We start from the raw sequence: 23743 nt of genomic DNA, 5'->3' as shown, positions 1-23743 counted from the left end.
GAAAGAATGAAAGCAGCACACACACACATGCATTTTCAGGGACTTGTGGTAGAAAAAAAAAAACCTCAAAACATTATACTAGGGCTGCAATTATTTTCATTACTAATTCAATATTTGGATAAAAAAATGATTAAATCTTTAAAATGTCAGAATAGAAATCATCCCACTTCCCCAGAGCCCAAGATTATATCTTCAGAGTTACTAAACTAATTTGTTTAAATGAGGAAATTCACACTCAATATGTTTGGGAATATTAACTATGTGAATGTTATGAAAAGAACATAGTCTATGTTATACATTCAAATGAGGAGAATGTGGTCCTAACACAGTATTGGTCAGGCATTTTTAGTACTGTAGGTATGTAGATCATCCTCTAAACACGAGGGTCCAAAAGCAGTAAAATTCTGTCTTCTGGGATCTGTTCCCTACATTGACTAGCCTTGTGGTACAATATCAGTGACCTACACCTGGGAGGAGGGTAGTCAATGCAGACAGGATGTCCTTGAAAAGCCTTTTAATAGAATAAAAGGCATCTTTACAGTCTTAACTACTTAAAGGTGCCTCTGTTTCAAGGCTTCTGTCTGCTTTTTAAAAGTTCTGCTGAACTCCGCAGCAGGAGCTCTGCTGGTGCTCAGGCTTATCTCTGAGAGCTGTATGTCTATTCATAGCGGAGCTCCTCTCTCCTCCATCACTTCAAACACTAATGAAGCCTCTGCACTGCTCTCACCCTCCTCCCCTTCCTCCCTTCCTCGTTACCCACCCAACCTCCCTCTACCACCTTCACTCATCCTCGCTGTATTGACCCAGGGCCTGAGTGTAGGAGTTGCCACTGAATTAATGAAAATGCAGCGGGTCCCAAGTGTAGGGAGGAAAGGGTGGAGGATAAAGAAAGAGTCACAGCGGCGCAGACAGGGAAAGTGGAGAAGACAGAGACAAAGATGGAAGTATGATGGGGGAGGTGGATTGAATGAGTCACAGATTAGTGCTACTTATTGCATCTTCTCTGTCCAGCACAAATCTGTCCTGTCCTCTCTGTCAGCAGCAGTGGAAAGATATTTTGGAGCGCAGCAGAGAGGTAGGGTGGGGAAAGTTGCTACAGGGGAAACTTTGTAATGCTATTGGTCCAAATATCTTCAATAATTTTTAACAGCTCTGTAGGTGTAGCAATTTACATATTATTTCACGGTCCTGTGGTGCACTGCAAGCATATGCACTTCCACTGCATCTAGTTATAAGCAAGTTATTTTTGTAGGTAAAGTCCTATATTTTTTCTTGTGACCTTGAAGTTGCTGCCATTGTTTGCCCAGAGGTAGACCAACCACACAATACATCTGAACAGTTGTTTTTTTGCAAAGGCAGCTCAAGGTGGCACATCAACCTACTGGTCACTAGAACACTGAATAGAACTACATGTTCTGCTTCCAACACGCCTGTAACTTCAAAATCTAGAAATTCCCTGTGTAGCTTCAGAGTTGTATTCAGTTCATGAAAAAAAAAAGGAAAAAGAAAAAATTGCAGAGTTGTTTTGTGTCTCTGGTGTTGGTAATAGTGGGTTACTGTGAAAAAATCTAAGAGAGAGCAACACGGTGGGTGGACAGGAATTTGGAAGACAGCGGTGAAAAGCACACATAGCAGGGGGTCTCACGACATCCGCCCACTCTGCATGGCACGCTGACAACACATTTAGGGGCTGGACACTGAGCTCCTCTGCGCTTCCAAACGCACTCGCACATAAACCCACACACAAACACTCACACACACTTTGAGAAGAATGAAACTGAGGAACAATGAATTGCTGGTTGTCGTTTGAGCAAGATAAAGAAAAAGAGGACATTTTTGCAACCTGGTGCTCCAGAGTTGGGGAGCACTTGTTCACTGAATGAGTTTAAATATGCATATGTATACACATGTCAGGGGTCTCCACACCTCAAATCACCACAGCAAGGAGCCAGCCAATCACAATGCTATTTTTATCCCTGTAACAATGGGCTGGTACATTAACAGATTACACTCTCCATTTCCCCCAGGATGTCAGCTTAACGTTCCCACATTAGGGTGAGAGAGTGATGGAGAGATGGGAGAAAAAAATTGCATGTTGAAGTGAGAAAAATAGGGGCATAAAACATAAAAATACATAGCTCTAAAAGACATGTTTGTGTATGATAATATTTATTTTTTTAAATCAACCACGCACATTATGCAAACATTGTCAAGTATTAATAGGGCCACTGGACTGTAGGTCACACAAGTCAGCACTGAACACTAGCACACCACAAATTAAAAGGTCCAACCTCAACACGAGACGAGGTTGCATCAACATCTGAAACAAAACAAATTTATCTACAAGACTAGAATATTCAAACTAATTTAAAACACACAAACACACACACAAGGTAGGAGTGTGATAAGTAGCCCAGCGCATCTTGCAGTATCATATCTGCACCTGCTGTCCCAAAGCTGCTCTGTTGTACCCAAAGTCACGTGGCTAACAGGAGAGAATAAATTTAGTCCTGACGCCCTGCAAGAATATTAAACACAGTTTGGATCTTAGGTGTTTGTGTGTGTAAATGTTTGTGAGAGAGAGAGAAAGGGAAAGAGCTGTTAATACACATTTAGACCTCACCCTCACCTGGGGTCATGCAAAGCACTGGTTTTACAGGCCACACTCGCAGGCCCATAGACAAACACAAACAAGCAAACGGCATACACTTTGTAAGCTGTATACGTATACCTGTGCAAAATATATGACACTTCTCATGATGGTTACGAAGCATGTTGCCCTTCAGGGGTGTTATTACATAAGCGGGAGGGGGGGAGACAGATCAAGTCCTGCTATTTTTACATCGAGCAAACAAGGAGGGACAAAACATCTTTAAACTGTGGATTCACACAGCAAAATGTGAGCACACAATTCAATATACAAACACAAAGAGTGGAAGACAGGCGAGGAGAGTGTAAGCAAATAACAAATAATGAGCAAGGCTGGTTCAACAGCCAACTAATATGCACACAAGCTGTCGTTCAGTGAGTTTGGGAGCTGTAGAGCAGATGAGGAGGGAAGGTGAGCATCACAGAGAAGAAGCTGATAGCTTTAAGAAGAAATGTGAAATGCTGTCACTAAGGCATGCAGGGGATGACAGCTATTCAAACTCAGTGCACTGAATACTGTATAGCCTCAACGTCAATTTATCCTCCCTTCTCTCTGTCACGACGAGTCCTATCTATGGAAAACACATCTTCGGGCTGCTGACACAATGTGCACACACTTTGCAGAGGCATATGTATAGTATATACATTTTTTTTTCCAGCCATCAATCCACATTGCTGTACATTGAGTCAGATTCAAAGCACACATTCGATCCAGTGTGGGTGGCGGCGAACATGGCTGGTATAATGCGACCAACACTCTGATGTACAGACCCAGCTGCCAACCAATCCTCGTGACACAAGGCCGATCCGACACACTATGAATCACAGTCTATCAGGCACTGAAACTGGGCTATGAGAGTCTCGAGTCCAGAGCAGCATTTCCATACAGTAGCTCGCTAGAGCAGTGCACACTGAAGCCAAATTGAGCTTGATCTTCCAGTGTGTAGTGTCTGTGTTGATAATTCATTAGCCTACTAACTAAAGCCTTTGCCCATCAATAGTCGGCAAACTCAAAGCAAAGCTGCCTACATTTTTAATTAGCGCTAATCAATGAACCATATTTCAACTTGTCCCAGTAACACCAGAGCGACAGCAAACGTTAACATTCCACCGAAGGCATTATCTCATGATCTGAAAATCAGAAAGAAAAGTATCCCAAGCTTTAACTTTTAACAGCACATTTAGTACTTTTCCTGCATTCAAAGAAGCATGAATTTATCATGCTACCTAAAATATTAAAGAAATATGAAAACCATTGAATGATACTCTAAGCTTGACAATGTCTCACACAGAACTACAAGCTGAGTTAGCTGAGTGCAGAGAAGCCAATGTTGCCACCTCAAATATAACAGAAGGAAACAAAGGTAAAAAGTGTCTGTTACCGAATATAAACATCTTGAAGGCGGCGTCTCCTTGTAAGTTAATACTATAATTTCACAGAGTATCCTCATAAGAGACCAAGTTCCTTTAACACGCGTTTAGGAGACATTATACAGTAGTGACAGCTGCAGTCTATCACATGAAAGCTAAGAGGAAACGTGTTTGCAGAATGTGGGAAAACTGGCTAAACGCTGGATGCTTCACATTACTCACATGCTTTCAAAGCCACAAACATGCAAACAAATTCACAACGAAGGAAAGACTGTTTTCTTACCGTACATCAGTCGTGATGTTGGAGTCTCTCAGTGCAGACGCCTATGTTTCCTTAATGCAGCTTCAGTCGCTCTTACAGACACGCTGCTGTGCCAAGAGGCACTGAAAACGCGCGCACACACACACAACGCTTACTCTGGGATAAATGCCTGCACATGTGCTTGGAGCTAAAAGGCATATGAATGCGCACCGTGATTGGTGCAGAGCCTGGCTCGATGCAATGAAATACACACACACTCTCCCTGCCGGGCATACACACACAGGCATGTACACACGCGCAGAAAAGGGGGCTGAGAGGCAACGTCAGAGAGAAGCGTGCCGTGATGACCTTGGATTTTCCTGTTTGTCTTCTGCAACAGCGCTGCTTCTCAAGGGGGTAGTGCAGATTTCACATGCAGTCGCACATACAAACACACCCACCTCATTTCTAATCATTTCTCTCAGCTGCAAGGAAAGAAACGGAGAATGGAGGGGAAGAGAGAGAGAGAATGAGAGAGAAATGTGCACCACAGAGGTAGAGAGGGAGAAGACCTCCCACCCACGCAATCTCCTTTCTCCCTCTCTCCACCCCCTGCCAGCATCACTCTCTCCCTCCTCTCTATCATTAATCTTCCCATGCATCCTGCTTTACTTACTTTCAATTTTTCCTTCTATGCTTATGCAACTTTCTGCTACATTTCAATCCATCTTCTATCCTGCCATCAAAATGTCTGTCTTTTCTTCATTTGGTCAGGACCGGAAATAAACTTTTTGCTCTATTAGCCACGGTGGCTGGTGGAAACCTCAAACACACAAGCCTTTCATTTTTTAAATCAGTCGCCCATTTAATGCAGATAAATTGCAGAAAATGCCTGATTACATAACCACGTTTCCTGGTATTTGCATCTCATCAAAGCTGTAGAACTGCACAACTGTGAAATACTATCCTTTTAAAGATGACAGTGTTTACTCATTCTCTTCCAGGTTTCATTTTCTAAAACCACAGAGCATAAACACAGCGCTGTTCAGCAACTGGCTCAAATCTCTCAGACGGTAGAGCTTCAAATCAATTTATGTGTTTATGTACATCATCACACAGACATAACTATGACAAACATAAAAACAGGTATGATGTTCACATAATTGGCTCTAATGCATGAATTTGCAATGACACCAGAAACCTCACGATGCTGCAGCACCCTAGTCAGCCATGAACCAGTACTTGAAATATAATTATATGCCTACTCAACCTTTTTTGGTTCACAGTTTTTCATTACTCCAAACACCAGTTTAAAGATAGCATGGCACGAATTTTCAACACTGACCATCAGCACAATCAGTGCAATCAAAGACAGTACCAGTGTACCCGGTGTGAGAAAGCTGAGATCCTCTCTAAAGCTTGATTTTGCAATTACCAGAAGTGCTCAGTTGTCAGTGACTGAACAAGGAGTACAGACGGGGTTACATCAGGACTGGTTCAATAAAATTAAAGATGGTGGTAAATTTCTCTCACTTAGGCAGCTAATAAAAGCAGGCATAGCTGCTGGTGTTTAGGCTGCAGCCTTGTACAGAATGACACTTCTGTCCACTGCATTTTGTCAAACCTTGGATCAGGTTTAGTTAAGACACTTTAATAAACTTTTCCAGGAGAAATTTATCTTTACAATAACCATTAATTTGTTTTATTTTTCACTTGGGTTGACATACGGGGTTGCTTTGCTTGAATAACTGGCATCATGCACAATCAAGCTTTGTTTCCCTTGTTCTTAGATGCCAGCAGTTCTGAACCAATATTCCCAGTAGAGCCACAGTACATGCCACAGGGACCATTTTATTAATGTAAGATTTTAGGAATCTATCAAGATTCTCGCTGAAGGCAAATAAATGTGACCCAGAGTGAAAATAAATGAAACTGCCATTTAATTAGTGGAAACTCTTCAACAGCAACCTGTGCTAAAAAGCAATAACTGCCAGAGTTGCTCTCAATGGTTTTTCAATGACTCAAGTGCTCAAGAATCCTCAACCAACTATTAAATGAGCTCAATCAACTCTGGCTTATAATAAGAGTGGAGGCAGTTCGCAACGAGTCAGAACACAAACAGTAGTTTCCATTTCCAGCATGATATATTTTTGTCGGACATCATGGAACCATATAGAACAAAGCAACTTTTAAGTGAAATAAAACAGAGAAGGAGCCTGAGAGAGAACAGAGGACGCGGTGTTGTCACTTACCCTTGCCAATGCGATGGTCCAGAAGGGTACGACAGTCCAGTGCCAGCCTCTGAGAGGCTGGGACATCAGGCGCAGGCAAGGGCATGGCAGGCAAACAAACACACAACAGCCCACAAGCACGCACGCACACTCAGACACACACTGCTCCTTTCATAAACACAGAAGAACTGAGCCAAAAATGAACATGTACGGCAACAGACTAAAAAAAAACCTTACTTGTTCAGTTAAAATTTTTAAAAGTTTTTGAAAACTAATCCTTGCCTACCAGTACTTACAAAACCAACAACCTTCAGATCCACAACTGCTTAACAGATAAGCTAAATGCAAAGCTGTTCTCACCCACATGAATTCACAACTGTCCAGTCTGACTGCAATAAAACACATATGCATACACTTGTCCTTGATGAAGCCTGAACACAAAAGGCAGATCCAACGTCTGTGAAAAGTTTGACACCCCAAAACAAATTCTCTCAGAGTCCCTGTTGAAAACCAACTCGTATATCCCTGTCTTCAGGCTTCTTAGTAATTTATGTTAGTACATCGGCAGGTTGACCGTATTAACGAAGAGATTAGCGATTAGTCCTTCAATAGCAGCTCTGCTCTCTGTGTGTGCCTCTCTCATTAATAAACATCTCACTGACACAATGGGCCTCACTATCCACCAGAAGTCTCTCACTGGGCGAGAGACACAGGGAGACACAGAGAGAGGAGGGTGGAGAAAAGCAGGGAAAGAGGGGAACCGTGGGACAGCCATTCAGTCAGTGGGCTTGAGGTTCAAGGATTGTACCCATCAGCGAATACCAACACAGGCAAAATGTCTGGTGAGTGATTTCTGTGCAAATTCACACACTTGCTGCACAACAGGTACATCATTTGCATGTACATACACACCTGGAACATTCACGCAAAGTTTCTTGCAAAAAACTTTTTCACAATCAGCAATGGTTTATTTAGGATTAGGATTAGGCAGCTCATTTAACTAGTTTTGACGTGCTCAACAACTTTCCTGCACTGCCTCAGTTATTATGTTATTATGTCTTCATGTGCTGGTGCAGCAGGTGTGTTGACACTTGGGTGTTACTCACCTGTCATGTTGGATGCTAGTCACAAGGTGGCGTTGTTCTTCCAGGTTCACAGTGGCAGGGAAAAGATCGGCACTTCAGCCCAAAAATGAGTCTCCACCGGCGCTTCGAAAATCAGGAAAACCGCTGGATTGTCTTTGGCCTGTGGAAGTTAGTATGCCCAAGTTAGCTCATGGCTAACACAAATTTGTGATATTTTGAGCCTATCACATTACGGGAAATACCACGTGTTAAAGTTTGTCCGGCCAGTGACAAGCAAATTGTGAAATTTATCATCTTATCACATCCGGATATAAATTCCAAATCAAGACAGCTGCCAGTAAATTAAAATAACGCTAGCACTGCTAGCCGTCAGTTTATGTTTTCATTTAACTTTGTCTTCTCCTGATAAGGTTTTCCCCTGATTTCGATTTTGAGGTTTAGACACAAGCTTGCGCTTAACCAAATGAAACACGGCTAACTTATTATTCAAATGTAGACATTATAGTATTAGGTTAAGCTAGCATTCGCCCATGCTACTAGTATGCTAACGTTAGCTAACTGCTTGACTTGCCCTTAACGAGAAGCCTGTGGCTGCGCTCATATGAACAGCGTTAATCACTGTCAACACCCTTTACTTACCATGAAGTGAACAAAATTAAAGTCCTTGAAGTGTGTAGCATACGGGCAGTTGACGTCAACCGCCGTGAGTAAAGTTCAGCTATAGCAGGAAACCATTCATTTAGTTACTATTCCTCCAGCTACCAGCTGTTACTGGCTAGCTGTACATATGTGACAGCCCACCACTGGACAGTAGCTTTAGTAATGTTTTAACACATGCCGAGCGCACACACACACACACACACACAGTACCGGTTTTCTGTCTTTTGTTTAATTGATAAATATTGGGCAGCAAACAAAATTTACGTAACTGAGAGGTAAGATGTTCGACCAAATAAATGATATATGAATGAAAATGCGTGTGTAAAACTAAATGTCAAACCACTATGATTAGTAGACTACAATAATTTATGAATAATAATTAAAAATAAAAAGAATTTGCACTCTGTAGACTGTATAGATCTACAGATAAAAATAGGGCATCCTGCTTTTGCAACAAGTCTTCTTTTTAAACAGTCGGCGACAGCAGTGAGTCAGAAGAAATCTAATTGAAGTCTTTTTTTAAGCCATAAAATCAAATTCTAGAGATTATGATCTTATCTAAAAACAGGTTTGTTCTAAGTTTCTCATAGCTGAAACCTGAGCATTTGCTCCGTGGATCGGACTTGCTGGGCATGTTGCATCACTTTATCTGCCCCCCCTTTTTTTTTAAGTCTAAACTTCGTTCTTCTCAGTGGACCATATAGCATGTTAAGGCATTTACTTCCCAGGGTCTCTTAACTCCACTAAGCCATGGGATCCACGACTCTTTCATCTAGCTGTACTTTTTCCTCCCATGCCTCGTGCTGCTGGCATGTCTTTAAGTGTTCATTAGACAGTTCTTGGTGTGTGACACATTTTGAATGGGATAGCATCTACAGTAGGAGAGTTAAGTTGAGCTAATGATGCCTAAGCTGAAGCTCAAAACAGAAGTTTGGGAGGTTGTTGTTTCAAGATACACTTGTAACTGCTAGTGGTTATTGTATTTTAGTGCAAAAGAAGAAATCCATTTGAAGAATTTTGCAGAAAATGCGACCCTCATATAAGCTGCCAAGTATTTCAGGGTCATTGCATGGATGGATTACCAAACAGGTCTACTGGGCACAGGCCTATGGGGTCTGGGGGGCCCCCAAGCCAGGGCCTATGGTTTTGATATTTCTTGTCAGACAGGCTAAGAGCGCCATCAGAATCCGATTTAATACTGCACTGAAGATATAACAACATTAAAGCCAATAAAGCCAGCCTTACACCTTCAAAAGAAACATTTATTGCAGCAGGAGAATAAGGATCTTTTGACCTAGTGCTTCTTTCTATCATCTTTGGTGGGGGCTGTTTGGTAGGACAAAGGACTGTAAACAGTCCAACATCTCATAATCTGTCAGTGGTTAGTTGAAAATTTGTAAAATTGTTTTGATGCAACATATTGTTTTGACTGATGGGAAATAGCTGCCTCATTATAAAAGTGTTTTCCAACAGTCTCTATTTTGTTATGCATCTTATCTCTCACCCTAACTGACCGGTCCATGTTGTAACTAACAAGAGATACAACTGCCAACGAACTCTAGCCTGCCTTCACTGTCCAACTGTAGGCTTACGCCACACCCACACGCTTGCACAGCGCATTTGTGATACACACCAACAGAAGACAAACAGATCTCTGTGTCCTGCGTAAGTAAAATTTTTGGCAAGCTCGTAGACCATAGGGTCAGTTCTGTTGCTGGTTTGACTTGAGCTCATATGAGAATCAGGTGATTAGTGGGCAGCCGAAGCAGTTATCCTTAATACTAATTAGCTTCTGGGGTTTTGTCTTTAGTAGACTAACCCATTCTAACTCCTCCCTCAGGCACACAAGTTCACAGGTGCTCCAAATAGAGTCACTAAATAAAAAAAGATTGAATGTGTACAGTAGACAGACAAGCATATACTTCAAGTGCTAATAATGAACAATAATGCAGCGTTCTTCCAAAAGGATCTACGCTGATTTGCTCAGTCTCCCTTGCTGATTCTAGTAACAGTGACAGCTAATTTAACATATTAAAAGGGACTTTATTGCGTGCTTGCCAAGTGTCAGAGATCTATCTGATGCAGTAGCAGTTATAGTAGAGCTAATTGTCTTAGACCTGGTGGCTATTTTTAGATGTACACTAATCAGCAAGAAAGGTCTGAGCCTCACAATCATGGTGGGACAGATGGGAACTCATTAGATCAGCCTTAGGGGCTTTGTGCGTTGCCTGGATACAATTAGCAAAGCAAGTCTCAAAAACTTTAAACAGCTTACAACAATAGGGACCACACTCTTGCTGATGCTGTCAGCCTGGTAAGGTCTCATCATCATCCATACTGAGGTCTGCTTCACTACATCTGTTGTTCTAGCTGTTATTTTCTTTTGTGGGCCTGTGTTTGAGTTTCCCTCTGAGTCATTAAATCCTTCTGCTGTTTCTTTACCTTGTTGATGAACTGTACAGTTTATCTTGACGTTGCACAAAGTTCATGTTTTAAACTTAAAAAAAAAAAAGTGTACTGTGGGCAAATTCTTTACTACAGCAGGCAGATATTTAATCCAGCTCATCTTTTGAAGAATTACTTGTGAAAACAACATTAGTATGCACCAGAAACCCGGTGTGCCAGCGAATCAGGACAGTTCTATGATACATCATGTTAATTAGCACAAAAGACACAAAGGATTATATCACTGTATCAGTGTTTGTAATGAGAACATGTAGAGAAAATTTATGTGAAACTTTCAGCCAGTTGATCAGTCAGTCAGTCAGTCAGTCAATGGGTCTGCTGTCTGGGTACACCATGACATCAGAATGGGGTTAGAGTGAATGAAAAAAGAAAAATATAGATTGGATGAAAGAGAGATCATATGAATATAGCCTGATTGCATTTACCTTGGTGTTGCCTTGGTGCCAGTGACCTCAGCTTTGTAAGCAAGTGAGAGTGGCTGCTGACTAACTAATCCTCTTTGCACTCCTCACTGCTGCAGCTCTGCTTCGTGGCAGTTGTTGACTTCATTTCAAAACAGTCCAGGTGGTGACCCACAATCCTGCCAGAACGACACCACACATCTTGGCTGGCCATTTATCGTCCTCTCCTCATCAGTTTTGGATTCAGTGGGGAATACTTGAAGTTTCATTTTCCCATTTAAGGATTATGCCTTTATTGTCAGATTCGTATACAGATCCTGTGCAATGGAATCAGAAAATGTGGACTATGGCGAGCTGACCAAATATGTCCTATGGCAAAAGCTGGACATGAGGAGTGGGTACACGACATGTGAAACAATACAGGTCAGTTTTATTTTGTTAGGTGTAGACTATAGCATGTAGGGAGAATAAATTCAAAAAGTGCATGCATTAAAATGCAGTAAATAAGACTGCATTTTACTTTGTAGAGTGCTATAATTGGCAGTATGCCTGTCACAGCCGAATTACAAATGATCCTTCCACAGCAGAGAAAGTCTCAGGGCTTGGTGTGTGGTTAAAAAGTTGATAGAGAGATTGCCATAATATACCATTCACTCACGGGGGGAATATTTGTCAGCTGCCATGGTGACAGCCTTAATTAAAAATTAATATGAAGTGTTTTATAATATCCAGTCTGTGCAGTCTGGATACATGATCTTGGTGAGAATCAGACTGGTGACAGTGGACTGTGAGTGGGTGGGACAGCAGCATCTAGAGCCAGGACGACCTGGAGGAGTTTAACTCCGGGCATTAACCAGCTCAAGTCTAAATCTGGCCACCAGATAATTTGCTGGAAAGCTGCCTTACTTCTGGCACACACTGTGTCAGCACGTGGAGCCTACCAGGTGGCTCTTTCCAACATACTGAACCTGTGCAGCATTGTCAGGTCTGTCCGCCTAAATCATTGTTTTTAAAAGTAAGTTCAAATTCAAATTCTGAGGCTGTTGCAGCACAAAGTGGAAACTGTAATGAAGATGTTAGAAAGTGGGTAAACTGTGACCTCCATGCCACGGTCAGCAGAAATGGAACAATTATCAAAGTGAAGCAAGTTTTTGTCCATTACTATGAATTACATTAATCATTTAAAATTTTGTGCTGCTGACAATATTTGCTCATGCAGCACTGAAAACAAATTCACACAGACACTGTGTGGCCATTAAAGATGTATAGATTTACATCAGGCTAAAATGAGGATTTAGCTGGGCTGATAGACTAATCATTTCAGCTCTAGTTTTTGTCATGTTGATGTGGCTTTGACTTTTATGAACAGTAAGATATTAAATAGGCTAAGAAGATCTAAAACCTCTTAGTGATGTGTTTTTTTTTTAATCAAAATATCAGTGAAGACATCTTCACTAACCACCTCCTTTTCCTCTTCTTTCACCTCCTGCAATGTCATTGTTCCCGCTCTTGCAGGGTTCCGCCTCCTCCTGATCTGAGACCAGCAGCTAGGGTCAGCTAAGGTCATCACTATGGTGACCTTCGCTGACACGACAGAGGTCTCCCCCGTGGGGCTGTGTGAGCCGCCCTGCCTGACCGCGACCCTGTCTCCTGGGTTGCGGCGGAAAAAGATGCTGTGGCAGAATGCTGTAAAACACATCATCATCCAACAGGAACTCAGCGCCCAGGTGACTGATTATCCCACAGTCATCAGTAGATTTGTTGCATCCAGATGGAAGAGTTGTTTGTACTGTTGTGTTTTCTATTGTTTTGTACATATTTCCCTAAAATATTATGAGGACTGTGCGTCCTGAAACAGACATGGTATCATCTACAGCTCTGACTCATGTTACACAAACTAAGGAAAACTGAACTAAAACTCATGTTTAATGTGATCATGAATTATAAGGCCACAGCAGTCTAGCCTGTACATGCAGTAATCACATCTTATAATTCAATGTAAGTTTATTTAAAGGGTCACTACACCCAGATAACTAAAAATCTATTTTGTCACCTATGGTGCTTCACCCTGTAGGTAGTTTGGGATTTTTGGTTTTCACACAGTTACAAATAAAATGTGTTGATGCTGTGAGCACCACAAATTAAATTCCATTCACTTCAACTGTGTTGAGGTGGTAGCCAAAATCACAGACAAATAGATAGGTATAGATATCACAAAACCCGACCAAGTAACACTAAAATTATCTGCATGGATAAAACGAGGGGTAACTGAGAAAATGATGCAAGTTTGTTGTAATTCTGTTGAGCCAACCCTTTAAAGGGTCTGTGGTTGCACTGCTCATAGATCAGTGTCCAGGAGTTCATGTTTGTGATGAAAGAACAGTATTCCACATAGATAAGAAGATACTTTTGAAATTGCCATAATTAGTTAGCTTTCCACTATAAACCCATTAACATACTGTTAAAATGGTCCCTTGTTAAAGGAGTGGTAATGGTAATTTCGGCTAAAAGAATGGGAACAGGGCTTGTTATGGTAAACACATCTGGTTTTCTTTTGCATTATTATAGGTTGGTGTGGAACCAGCACGCAAAATCTTTGTAACAGACACCTACATGGAGGAGATCAACAGACAAATCCGCAACAAGGCTTCACGTGGGCTCACAAAACGCCGCTCCTCCACATTCAGAGTCCACCCTTCCCAGGCCCGCGGCTCCACCAGCACACACAGTAGTGTTGGAGGTTCCTATAACGACTATGCCAGTGATGCTGACTTCTTTGTGCACTGGGGTCACTCTATTCGTGGTGTCTACATACCCACCCTGAGGCACATCTTCAAGTCCCGTGACCTGGAAAAACTTTACCAGCAACACTCTTCTCACCAAAGACGCAACTCTCTGGCTATCACAAATGTGATCGATGTTGTGGCCAAGCTGCACGTGTTGGTTCTTTACCTAGTGTTGGCCCCAGAGGCAGTCACGGACACTCTGCGTGGCTGCCTGACATGCATTTTCATGATGTTAGCTGTAGCACTGTGCGTCGTGGTGTTAACCTGCAAAGACTCCATGTCCCCACAGTGGCTCCACTATGCTGGCCTAGCTAGCTGGCTTTCACAGACCACACAGGTGCTGGGAGGACTGGTTTATGGACTAGAAAAAGACCCATCGTGGTACGTTTTGTTCACGTTGTTCGCCACATACACACTGCTGCCATTACCTCTGCTGTGGGCCATGTGCGCTGGCTCCTTTACCTCAATGCTGCACCTTCTGGTGGAGATAGTGCACTACTACAATGATGCGGTGCTTTTGAGAAAGGTGAGGAAATCAGCTCACTAACTGGACTGATAAATGCTGATATATTAAACTTAACAATATTCACCCCCAGTCCTCAGAGTGACAGAGCTGACAAAATGTTACGTCTGAAATTTCTTTTTATTACTCGGTATCAAACCTATGTTCCTTTAATGGATACAATCCTTCAAGATATTACAATAGTGCAAAACTATACTATAAATTTTTTTATCACTGATGTTGAAGCTAAGTTTCCATTCTCTCTCTCTTCCTGCTGTGCATGGTTGGACAGTGTCCTAAGATTGTATAAAACATCGGCTAAGAATGCAAATTTTCCTTTTTGGCTGTCTCTAATCCTCAATGCATTTCCCATTTTTCAAAGTGTAAACATTCTTTTGAAATGAACCTGCTTATCATGCAGATCAAGACATGGTTCAGCCATGAATTGGATTTAATACCGGAATTACTACAAGCCAATTATTGGACTTAAAGAGTTAAGGTTGGCAAATGCGGACAGTAAAGCCCACTGAGGCTCTGTTTGTGATATTCTTCCAATTAACCTCTTTATCCGTCTCCCCTCTGCCTGCTCTGCCTCTTATGTCCAGATAGAGTCCACTTGCTATTTTTAATCTATTGCTTTTAGCCCATGTGTTTTGGGTGTTCCTGCTTAAATGTAAGTGAATGAATGTAAATTTTCCCGTGGATGTAGGTGTTTGCCAAAGGCCTTCTGTACCTGGGTATGAACACAGCTGGCTTGTTCATCCATTACCTGACAGACCACACCCAGAGACAGGTTTTCCTGGAGACACGGCGCTGTATCGAGGGTCGCCTCAAACTAGAGCAAGAGAACCAGAGACAGGTAGTATGAAGGCTGCCATTGTGCAATAGGTTAGACTTGGAGGAATATGTGGAAAGGGATGTACAATATTATGATGACTGCAGACTGTTTTTATCATTTTGTAGATGGAAGGATAGAAAGACATCCTAAATTCTCTTGTAAACTGTGTGTAAATATGCTGGTTATAACACACAGTCAGTTTGGGTTTATTCTGTTGGCACACAGGAGCGTCTGGTGCTGTCAATCCTGCCTCGCTTTGTTGCCTTGGAGATGATAGCTGACATGAGCTCTTTGGAGGATGAACTCAATCCTCAGGAGTTTCACAAGATCTACATCCACCAATACAAAGACGTCAGGTACACACATACGCACACAACAGTATTTACAAGGCTTATATTCACATCTCTGAATTGGAATTGTCAAATATAAGGTAAAATAGCAAATTAAATCTGATTATCAGCTTTTTATATTAGAGGATTTCAGGAAAAAAAGGTTCTCATAGGTATGGTCTTTTTCAAATGGCAAACAGTTTGAGTTATAAATAGTCCAGCGTGTGTTGACTGTGACAGAACAGTTCAACAGGGAACTTGAAAATAGTTTGAACGTGTCATGGATTACAATTCTTTCTTTCACTGTTCTTTCTCTGTCTCTCCTCTCTGCAGCATCCTTTTTGCAGACATCAAGGGCTTCACCCTGTTGTCCATGAACCTGTCGGCCCAGGATCTCGTTCGAACCCTCAATGAGCTCTTTGGACGTTTTGACCGATTGGCAGAGGTGAAAACCTGAGCACTTTCTATTCATCTATTTTTGCTTTATTTTTAGATAAGAAATATAATTTCGACACAACTTCTATTCCAATGTCACTCTTCATCTAACTCCCCTGGTGTCTTCTTTCATGACAGGAGCACCACTGCCTGCGAATAAAGATACTGGGGGACTGTTATTACTGTGTGTCAGGGGTCCCTGAGCCACAGCGTGCCCATGCCCGTTACTGCGTTGAGATGGGCCTGGCTATGATCAACACAATACGGTTAGTCTTAACTCAGTAGAGGGGTTATCTATCACAAAACAACAGACATTCATACAAGACGGATATTGCATTGACTTCTCTCCAACACCAGGTGTGTACGGAAGCAGTTGAACTTTGACATGGACATGAGGATCGGGATCCACACAGGCTCTGTCCTATGTGGGGTGCTCGGGCTGCAGAAATGGCAGTTTGACGTCTGGTCCTGGGACGTGGGCATTGCCAACATGCTGGAAGCAGGGGGAATACCAGGGTGAGGGTCTCTGCTGGTAACAGCAGAGTAATTAATTTCCTCTTTTTTTATGACTGGGGAGTGTTTCTTTGTACATCACCAATAATTTTTTCTGCTTCTCTTCGCCACCATCCAGACGCATCCACATCTCAAGGGCGACTCTGGACTGTCTAGAGGGCACCTACAAGACAGAGGATGGTCATGGCCGTGACAGGAACGAGTTTCTGAGGAAACACAATATAGACACTTTCCTCATCTGCCCTGAGGAGGAAAGGAACATAGCTGACCAGGCTCAGCCCCCCAAAGTCCAGAAAACAAATCGAACCTGGATCCCAGAGATGCCTTTTGGGAGCATCATTGACATGAACAGTGTAGGTGCAGGGATACGACATAGGAAAATATTATTGTCATGGTCTTGTGTGCCTATTGTTACACAGTAAAAAATCTGTTTCACACTATTCATATTCCTTCTTTGTACTGTAGATCCTGGCCTCCTTTACAAATGGTTCGCTGCCCAACATATGGCAGTCCACCTCCAAGGAAATCAACAAACGCATCAAACACGCTATAGAAGTCCGAAGCAGTGAGCGTATGCACAAGGAGCACATTACTCCACTGACCCTGGTGTTCAAGGACACACACATTGAGGACAAGGTATGCAGGTCTAGAGGCGGGTTAGGAAAGTTGTTGGTATGGGGAAAGTAAGTTAGGAAAGTCGTGTACTTTATGGACAAAAAGCATGTTCATGTGCCAGTGCCTCAAGTGCCACAAAGCCAATGATGTTGATTTCTCTTTGATCTCTTTTGGTTGGCCTAGTTTTCCCAGATGAGAGACGAAATGTTCAACTCCAACTTGGTCTGCTCCTTCATCATGCTTCTCTTTCTCTTGGCTGCTCAGACCCTCATCCCTGCTCCCAGGTAGGAAAATACCAACCCTGATCAGTCAGCTGACTTTAGTTTATAGGTGTGAATGGTTCCTATATGCCCATTTATTTAAACTTAAACTCTTAATTAATATGTTAAAGTTCAATCATATTTTTCCATTAATATTGCCTTGTTGGTTGTCGACATTTTCCCTGTAAATCAACAACAACAAGTGATAAAATCATTACACCAGATGCTTTGTCATCTTAAAACCATCATATCTAATATTTTGTTATTTATCTTAACTTTTTCTGCAGGTGGTTTCAAGACTGAAATGTGTCACAGACTTTCTTGTTTCCTAATTCTACCATGGATTCGCATTTTTGTACCTTTACTCACACCCTTCTTCTTCCTCTTGTCCTCCTCCTGTGTTCTTTTCCTGCAGGTTGTTCCCAGCCGTCCTCCAGTTTTCAGTCTTTCTGCTTGTCTACATGCTGCTGCTGGTGCTGGCTCTGGCTGAAGAGTTTAAATGGGCTCCTACAGCACTGCAACACTTGTGCTGCTGGATCCATGAAAACAACAGTGCCCGCAACCTTCTCACTCTCACTGCCATCATCATCAACTTTGGCTTGGCCTCTGCTGACATGGTGAGGGACCAAAACAAACACGGGGCCAGGTTTACATAGTTGAAGACGTTCATTAAATGTTCTGTTCCACATAAAACTGGCCCTCATAAATTGCACAAACATTAGTAAATCTAGATGAAAGAGCAGTCAGACACACTTATCATGTCCTCCCATTATTTGCATGAACCCTTCTAAAATGCATTTGCATATAGAAGAAGTCTCACCTCCCTGCTGACGCTCACAGTACACCTGACATGAAACTGTGCTCCCAGGCCTGCTTGATAAATAGCACAGTACTACTAACACAAAAAGTGTTGAAAATGAGGCACAAAGTCACTTGGTTTTCTGTGCTTACAATGGAGATTTGTTCAGTTAGTAAAAAATTATTTGCTGTGCTTTTATTTTTTTCAATAACACCAGTCCAAAGGAGAAGTTCATTAATACAAAGACCTGTTCCAATCCTTAATCTGTCTAAATAAGAAATGTGTGTCTGTTTTGTTGTGATACTCCTTTTTTCTGCCTTTTGTTAGTTGTCAGAGGTTTGATGTGATATGTATTTTGTGTGTTGTTTGCCTGGGTGCAGGTATGGTGCATTCTCTCAAACACAGCAGAGGCTGATGTAATGGACAGAACTAACTCACGTCCTCTCACTGTCTGCAGTTACCCTGAGGTGAGGACAGGGGTAGTTTATATTTTTAATTTCACAATATGTTACCTGAAGAGATTTTATATGACTTCCTGTTAGTTCATCCCAATTTCACAAACAATACTTGTCGTCACAAACATCTGGTCATTAAATCGTATTCATCTTCAGCCCCTTTAAATTCTCTACTTTGCTGGTTCTTCAGGTCTTTGTGTTGAGTGGTGTGATCGCCATGGTGACTTGTGCCGTGTTTCTGCGTCTCAACTCTCTGCTAAAGCTGGCGGTTTTGCTGCTGGCGGTGGCTGTATACTCCTACCTCATCCACCTGGCCTTCCTCACACTCACGCGCCATGATATGCTGCACAGGTCAGTGCAAAACACGGTAACATGCATTTTCTCCTTCTGTACTACTATTAGGCCGAACATCTCTTTAGTTATTCCACTTCTCTTCATTAACGTCTGTGCAGGTCTCACTATATCAGGAGAAAAGGAATCTCCATCCTTCTCATGGTGATGTTTATCGTTGCTGTCTTCTACAATGGACGGCAGGTACTGTTAAACTCAGTGAAGTTTTCCCTGGTTTAAGCCTTGCTGCTGCTATTTCCTTTAGTTAGCTTGTTGTGTTTTATATTGCAGTTTGGATATTCATTTTAGTCAGTGATCATGAAATCGTTTTTTCTAGTCTGCATTATTGAGACCAAGACTGTTGGGAAGATGGGTAAATGAGTGTGTCGCATAAAAGCAGGTGATCTCTGATAGATGCTGTATCTTCCCTTTATGCTCCAGTGGGAGGCCACTGCCAGATTGGACTTCCTGTGGCGTTTGCAGGCCCAACAGGAAGTGGAGGATATGAGAGAGTTGCAGGAACACAACGAGTGTTTGTTACACAACATTCTGCCTGTGCACGTAGCACGACATTTCCTGGACCGGAGCAAGAACGATGAGGTACTGAAAATTTCCTGACACATTTGACCTCACCTCTGACTCTGACAATGAGTTCACACAACTCTTCCCATGGCTTTGAAGTTCCCTTATCAAGGTAGAACAGAAATACATGATAATAATAAAAAATTATTGTAAAATAATGTTTGGGAAATACTAACGGATACTACTGTTTTTGACTTTCTTTGAATATTGGAATAGATGAATGAATGTCTATGTGAAAATGTTAGGTAATAAATGTAATAAATATATGGGATAGGAAATGTGCAACCTGATTTTCATATCAGATATTTCAGTGGGCTGGCTTTTAAGATTTCCTCCTGTCAAGATTGCTGTGTATGACACAATTTTCATTTCAGGAGCTTTACGCCCAGTCCTATGATGAAGTGGGTGTTATGTTTGCCTCCATTGATGGGTTCAATGAGTACTTTGAGGAGAAAGAGATCAAACATGAAGGAGTGGACTGCCTCCGACTGCTGAATGAGATCATTGCTGGCTTTGATGAGGTAACTATAAGACTGAAAATTAAACTGTGCTCTATATAGCAGTTTCAGATTATTTATGTAACTATGTGCTTAACTATATTGTGGGGCAACGGATGACTTGTTAAAATAGTATAGAACAGATATACAGTATATTTCCTGGTACTTAATCAGAGCAATTGAAACAGAAACAGCATTTACCTTCCTCTTCAGCTGATAAGAATGAGTAAGGCACAGACGGTGTCATTCAATCCAGGTCTTGCTGTTGACAAATGGGATTTCTTCTCATTGCATAACTTAACTCCTTTATAGGAGACTGGAGTGTAATTTTGTATCTTTATCTCTAAATGCTTCTTCTTATAAGTTGTTGGAGGAGTCTTACTTCCACTACGTGGAGAAGATTAAGACCATTGGGAGCTGCTACATGGCAGCCTCAGGTTTAGCTCCAGACAAACAGGTGGGAGATCTTCTTGTAGATAGTCTCCATTATTTTGTTTTGCCTGCATTTTTTTTTGCCTACCCTTCCATCGCCATTAATCTCTGTCTCTCTCTCTCCCTCTCAGGCGTCCATGGATGAATGGAATCACCTGAGCGAGCTGGTTTTGTTTGCACTGGCTATGCAAGAGACCTTGAAAGAGATTAACAGGAACTCTGCCAAAAACTTTCAGCTGCGTGTGGGTAAGTGGCTAAATGGCCGACCTCCCACACTCACACTCACATAAACAAACTATTGCTGATAATGCACAATTCTCTAAGACACCTAGTGTCATAGACCCATCTCTTTTGTCTAAAGTAAATCCTTTTCTTTGTTGGACTCCAACAGGCATTGCCCACGGTCCAGTGGTCGCAGGTGTGATTGGTGCCACAAAGCCGCAGTATGATATCTGGGGGTCAACAGTGAACCTGGCCAGCCGCATGGACAGCACAGGTGTTAGCGGACGCATCCAGGTACCCGAGGCCACGCGCAGGATCCTGGCAGAATGGGGCTTTATCCTGGAGCTACGTGGAGAAATATTTGTCAAGGGGGTGAGTAGCAGAAAGATGGAGGCTGATTCTGTACGTGCTGTTGTTAGCAGTGGTTATATCCCTACTCGGTAAGAAATGCAGAATGAAAGTGTGTTACTGAAAAGGTGCAATGTTGAGTAAGTTCAGTAAGTTCTGAAACGAAGGTAGAGCACGAGGCTCTAACTGCCACAGTAACATGAGAAACAATCACTTTAAAAGTGATTGTACGACCAGAGACTGAAAAGGTTTTTCCAGTCCAAGAAGGTGAAAACCTGTGCTGGGTCAGGAGTGGACAGCTTAAAATAGACCTAGACACAAGTAAAGGCAATTACTAATCAGCACAAGTGTAGAAATAAAGCCTACTTGGCATTAGGAAGCAACTGAAACAAGGGGGACATCTACTGGTGAAAAGAGACAACAGACAGATCAAACAAAGTATAACATGTCGCCTCCTTGCATATCTGTTCAGGAAGGAGTGTTATATATCTGAGAAAGGATTAACAAATTGCGCGACCACTGTTGTCATTGTAGGTGAGCGAGTGCCAGGGGAAAGTCCGCACCTATTTCATCAGCACCATGCGCAGCAAGAGAGCGAACACAGGAACAGATGGCCACGTCAGGGGGCGGACAGCGGGACGCATGACGCTGGCAGGAGTGGTGTTTGGTCTCGTCCAGGCAAGACACAAGGAGAAGATGAGAGAGACCAATGGGGGGTTCGGTCTTAGTCCCCGCACCCTGCAGTGCTGAGGGGACTGTTAGGATCTGATGACTGCAGATAGAGGAGGACACAGTCCAGCCATATTGTTTCTGCTGGTTTACAGTTTTGTTGTTCTTGCCATAACAAATTTAGCTGCACACTGGTCACAGGATCCAGTTTTCCCTCATGACAGTGTCCTCTTCCTTCATCCATGGTCAGATTTCTTGAGTTCTGAGGCTGACCTTTAACCTTTGAATGAATGATAGAGTGGTGTGTTCTGAACTTTGCTTAGAAAGGACCTAATTGTGCTACCGGCCTCCTTTTTATAAGTATCTTGAAAGCACTGCTTTCTGTTTTTTTTATTGCCATATCTACACATTATAAGCCCTGTTTTCAGTTTGGTTTGTTTTTTTTTGTTTTGCTGTGATGATACTCTGACCTCTAAGCCAAAACACAGAATACCTCAAAACAGTTCAACCTCTCATAGAAGACCGATGGCCTATATAATACTGATTAGTGTTTTTACTGTCTTATATCGCATTATTTTTACAATTTTTTAGTATATTTCATATTGTGAGTTGATGCATTATTTGTACTACTAGTGTTGTTAAATGTATGTTTAAAAGCTACTTTATTTCTATAAACATACAATAATGCAACAGCAAACAGAAGTCTTGATTGCAGCTTGGTTTCATACTCTCATTTTCTGTGACTACTCTTCATAGCTCCCGGTGAGGTGGTACTTTTCATCAATTTTCATTCAGTCGCTGTCAGTAATACTGATTTTTTTTTTTTTTTTTTTGTCAAACACATGAATGTGACCAATCACACCACAGCCAATTCAGTTTTGCCTCAGTACACTATGAGTGCTCTCACTTCAGTCAGTTTACTACAGTTTTATTTTCAGCGTGGCTTGGTGAACCAACATTAATGCCAAAAACACATCCCTGGTCACATTTTCTTGATGTAATAATACTTTTTTTTTTATTGTAGGCCTGATGTATATTGATGCACTTATATGAAAACCATATGAATCTGAATGGAGTTTCTTTAAACTCTAGGGGATTTGCAGAGATTTACTCAGTTACTGGAGCCATCAGACTTTTTCAAAGTTAGATAAACCGAAAGGGTATGGTTGTAAATCCATGAGCCCATCTACATGTAAAGAAAAGGAACCAAAGGTCTTTATCAATGTATGTATTATACCTCAGATTATTATTCATTTTTCCGAGATGTTATGTTTATTTTTTAATCATTTATACAAAAAAGTGTAATAGTGTTCAATTTCTGCTAATAAAACCAGTAACCACTATAAAATCGAGTGGTATTATTTCATTTTAATTGTGCACCTGATTCATTTTGATGCTTTGTGCCCAATATAAAGTAAGGGCTTAAGTTCTTTATTTGTTAGTGTCTCTGCTAATCACTGTCAAGTAAAGTAATTTTCCCATCAGGAGGATTTGTACAGCTTTACCAACTGATATTTCCAGAGCAGTCAAGCAGGTCGACTGCATTTCCTGCAGCCTGCATGGCTTCTTCAGATTCCAGCTGAGTGAAGCAGCAAAGGCACAACCAAGCATGGAAGCCTGAAGGTTGTTTGCTTCAATGAAAGTCTAACATATCCAGCCACATGAAAAACAAATACACAGACCATGTAGCTATATATGTACAGAAAAAAAGGCAAAGTGGCAAGTGTGAAAGGAATATGTTTTTTCTTTGACGGATAAATATGGATGGCAAGGCTTTAGAGGACTAAACAGATTATGGAGGAAGTTTTTTTTTTCCCCCCTTATAAGAGTCTAGACCAGACCACGGTCTGGGCGAGTTTTCTTAACTCGATTAGTTCTTCCTGCGAGTAGCGCGGGTGTTCTACGGATCGTCTATTGTGAAAGATGTATCACACGGTAAAAATTGGTTTTGGTAGATTTTTCAGAGGCAGATACAGAATAATAAACATGAACACTGCACGAATCAGCTCGTCTGGTCCTTAAACAAC

General features: G+C 41.8%; 2 protein-coding genes across 4 annotated transcripts in view; one reads left to right on the top strand and one right to left on the bottom strand.

Annotated features, from left to right (window-relative positions):
- Nucleotides 1–8365, bottom strand: part of LOC121199545 (protein EFR3 homolog B) — a 28137-nt gene extending 19772 nt beyond the window's left edge. Inside the window, exons 1-2 of one of the 3 annotated variants that reach the window (XM_041064331.1) lie at nucleotides 8217–8365; nucleotides 7599–7737 (exon numbers count right to left, since the gene is read on the bottom strand). In XM_041064331.1, coding sequence (XP_040920265.1) covers nucleotides 7599–7605 — 7 coding nt within the window. In that variant the 5' untranslated portion in view covers nucleotides 7606–7737; nucleotides 8217–8365. Of the gene's footprint in view, nucleotides 1–4031; nucleotides 4050–6513; nucleotides 6615–7598; nucleotides 7738–8216 lie in introns of those variants that run through there. The other 2 variants (XM_041064332.1, XM_041064330.1) reach the window with 2 other exon arrangements.
- Nucleotides 8366–12663: 4298 nt separating this feature from the next.
- On the top strand, nucleotides 12664–21797 carry si:dkey-206f10.1 (adenylate cyclase type 8). The gene is made up of 20 exons (XM_041064305.1): nucleotides 12664–12831; nucleotides 13673–14416; nucleotides 15102–15251; nucleotides 15456–15586; nucleotides 15893–16004; nucleotides 16133–16260; nucleotides 16352–16510; nucleotides 16626–16860; nucleotides 16973–17143; nucleotides 17306–17406; nucleotides 17798–17999; nucleotides 18562–18648; nucleotides 18827–18987; nucleotides 19089–19170; nucleotides 19408–19566; nucleotides 19923–20069; nucleotides 20410–20502; nucleotides 20609–20723; nucleotides 20869–21071; nucleotides 21582–21797. Exons 1-20 carry the CDS (start codon nucleotides 12676–12678, stop codon nucleotides 21795–21797), a joined length of 3552 nt encoding a protein of 1183 aa, XP_040920239.1. The 5' UTR covers nucleotides 12664–12675.
- Nucleotides 21798–23743: the final 1946 nt, after the last annotated feature.

This window comes from Toxotes jaculatrix, chromosome 19 (genome assembly GCF_017976425.1).
Source record: "Toxotes jaculatrix isolate fToxJac2 chromosome 19, fToxJac2.pri, whole genome shotgun sequence".
Lineage (NCBI taxonomy): Eukaryota > Metazoa > Chordata > Actinopteri > Toxotidae > Toxotes > Toxotes jaculatrix.
This window is presented reverse-complemented; position numbering and strand designations above follow the sequence as displayed.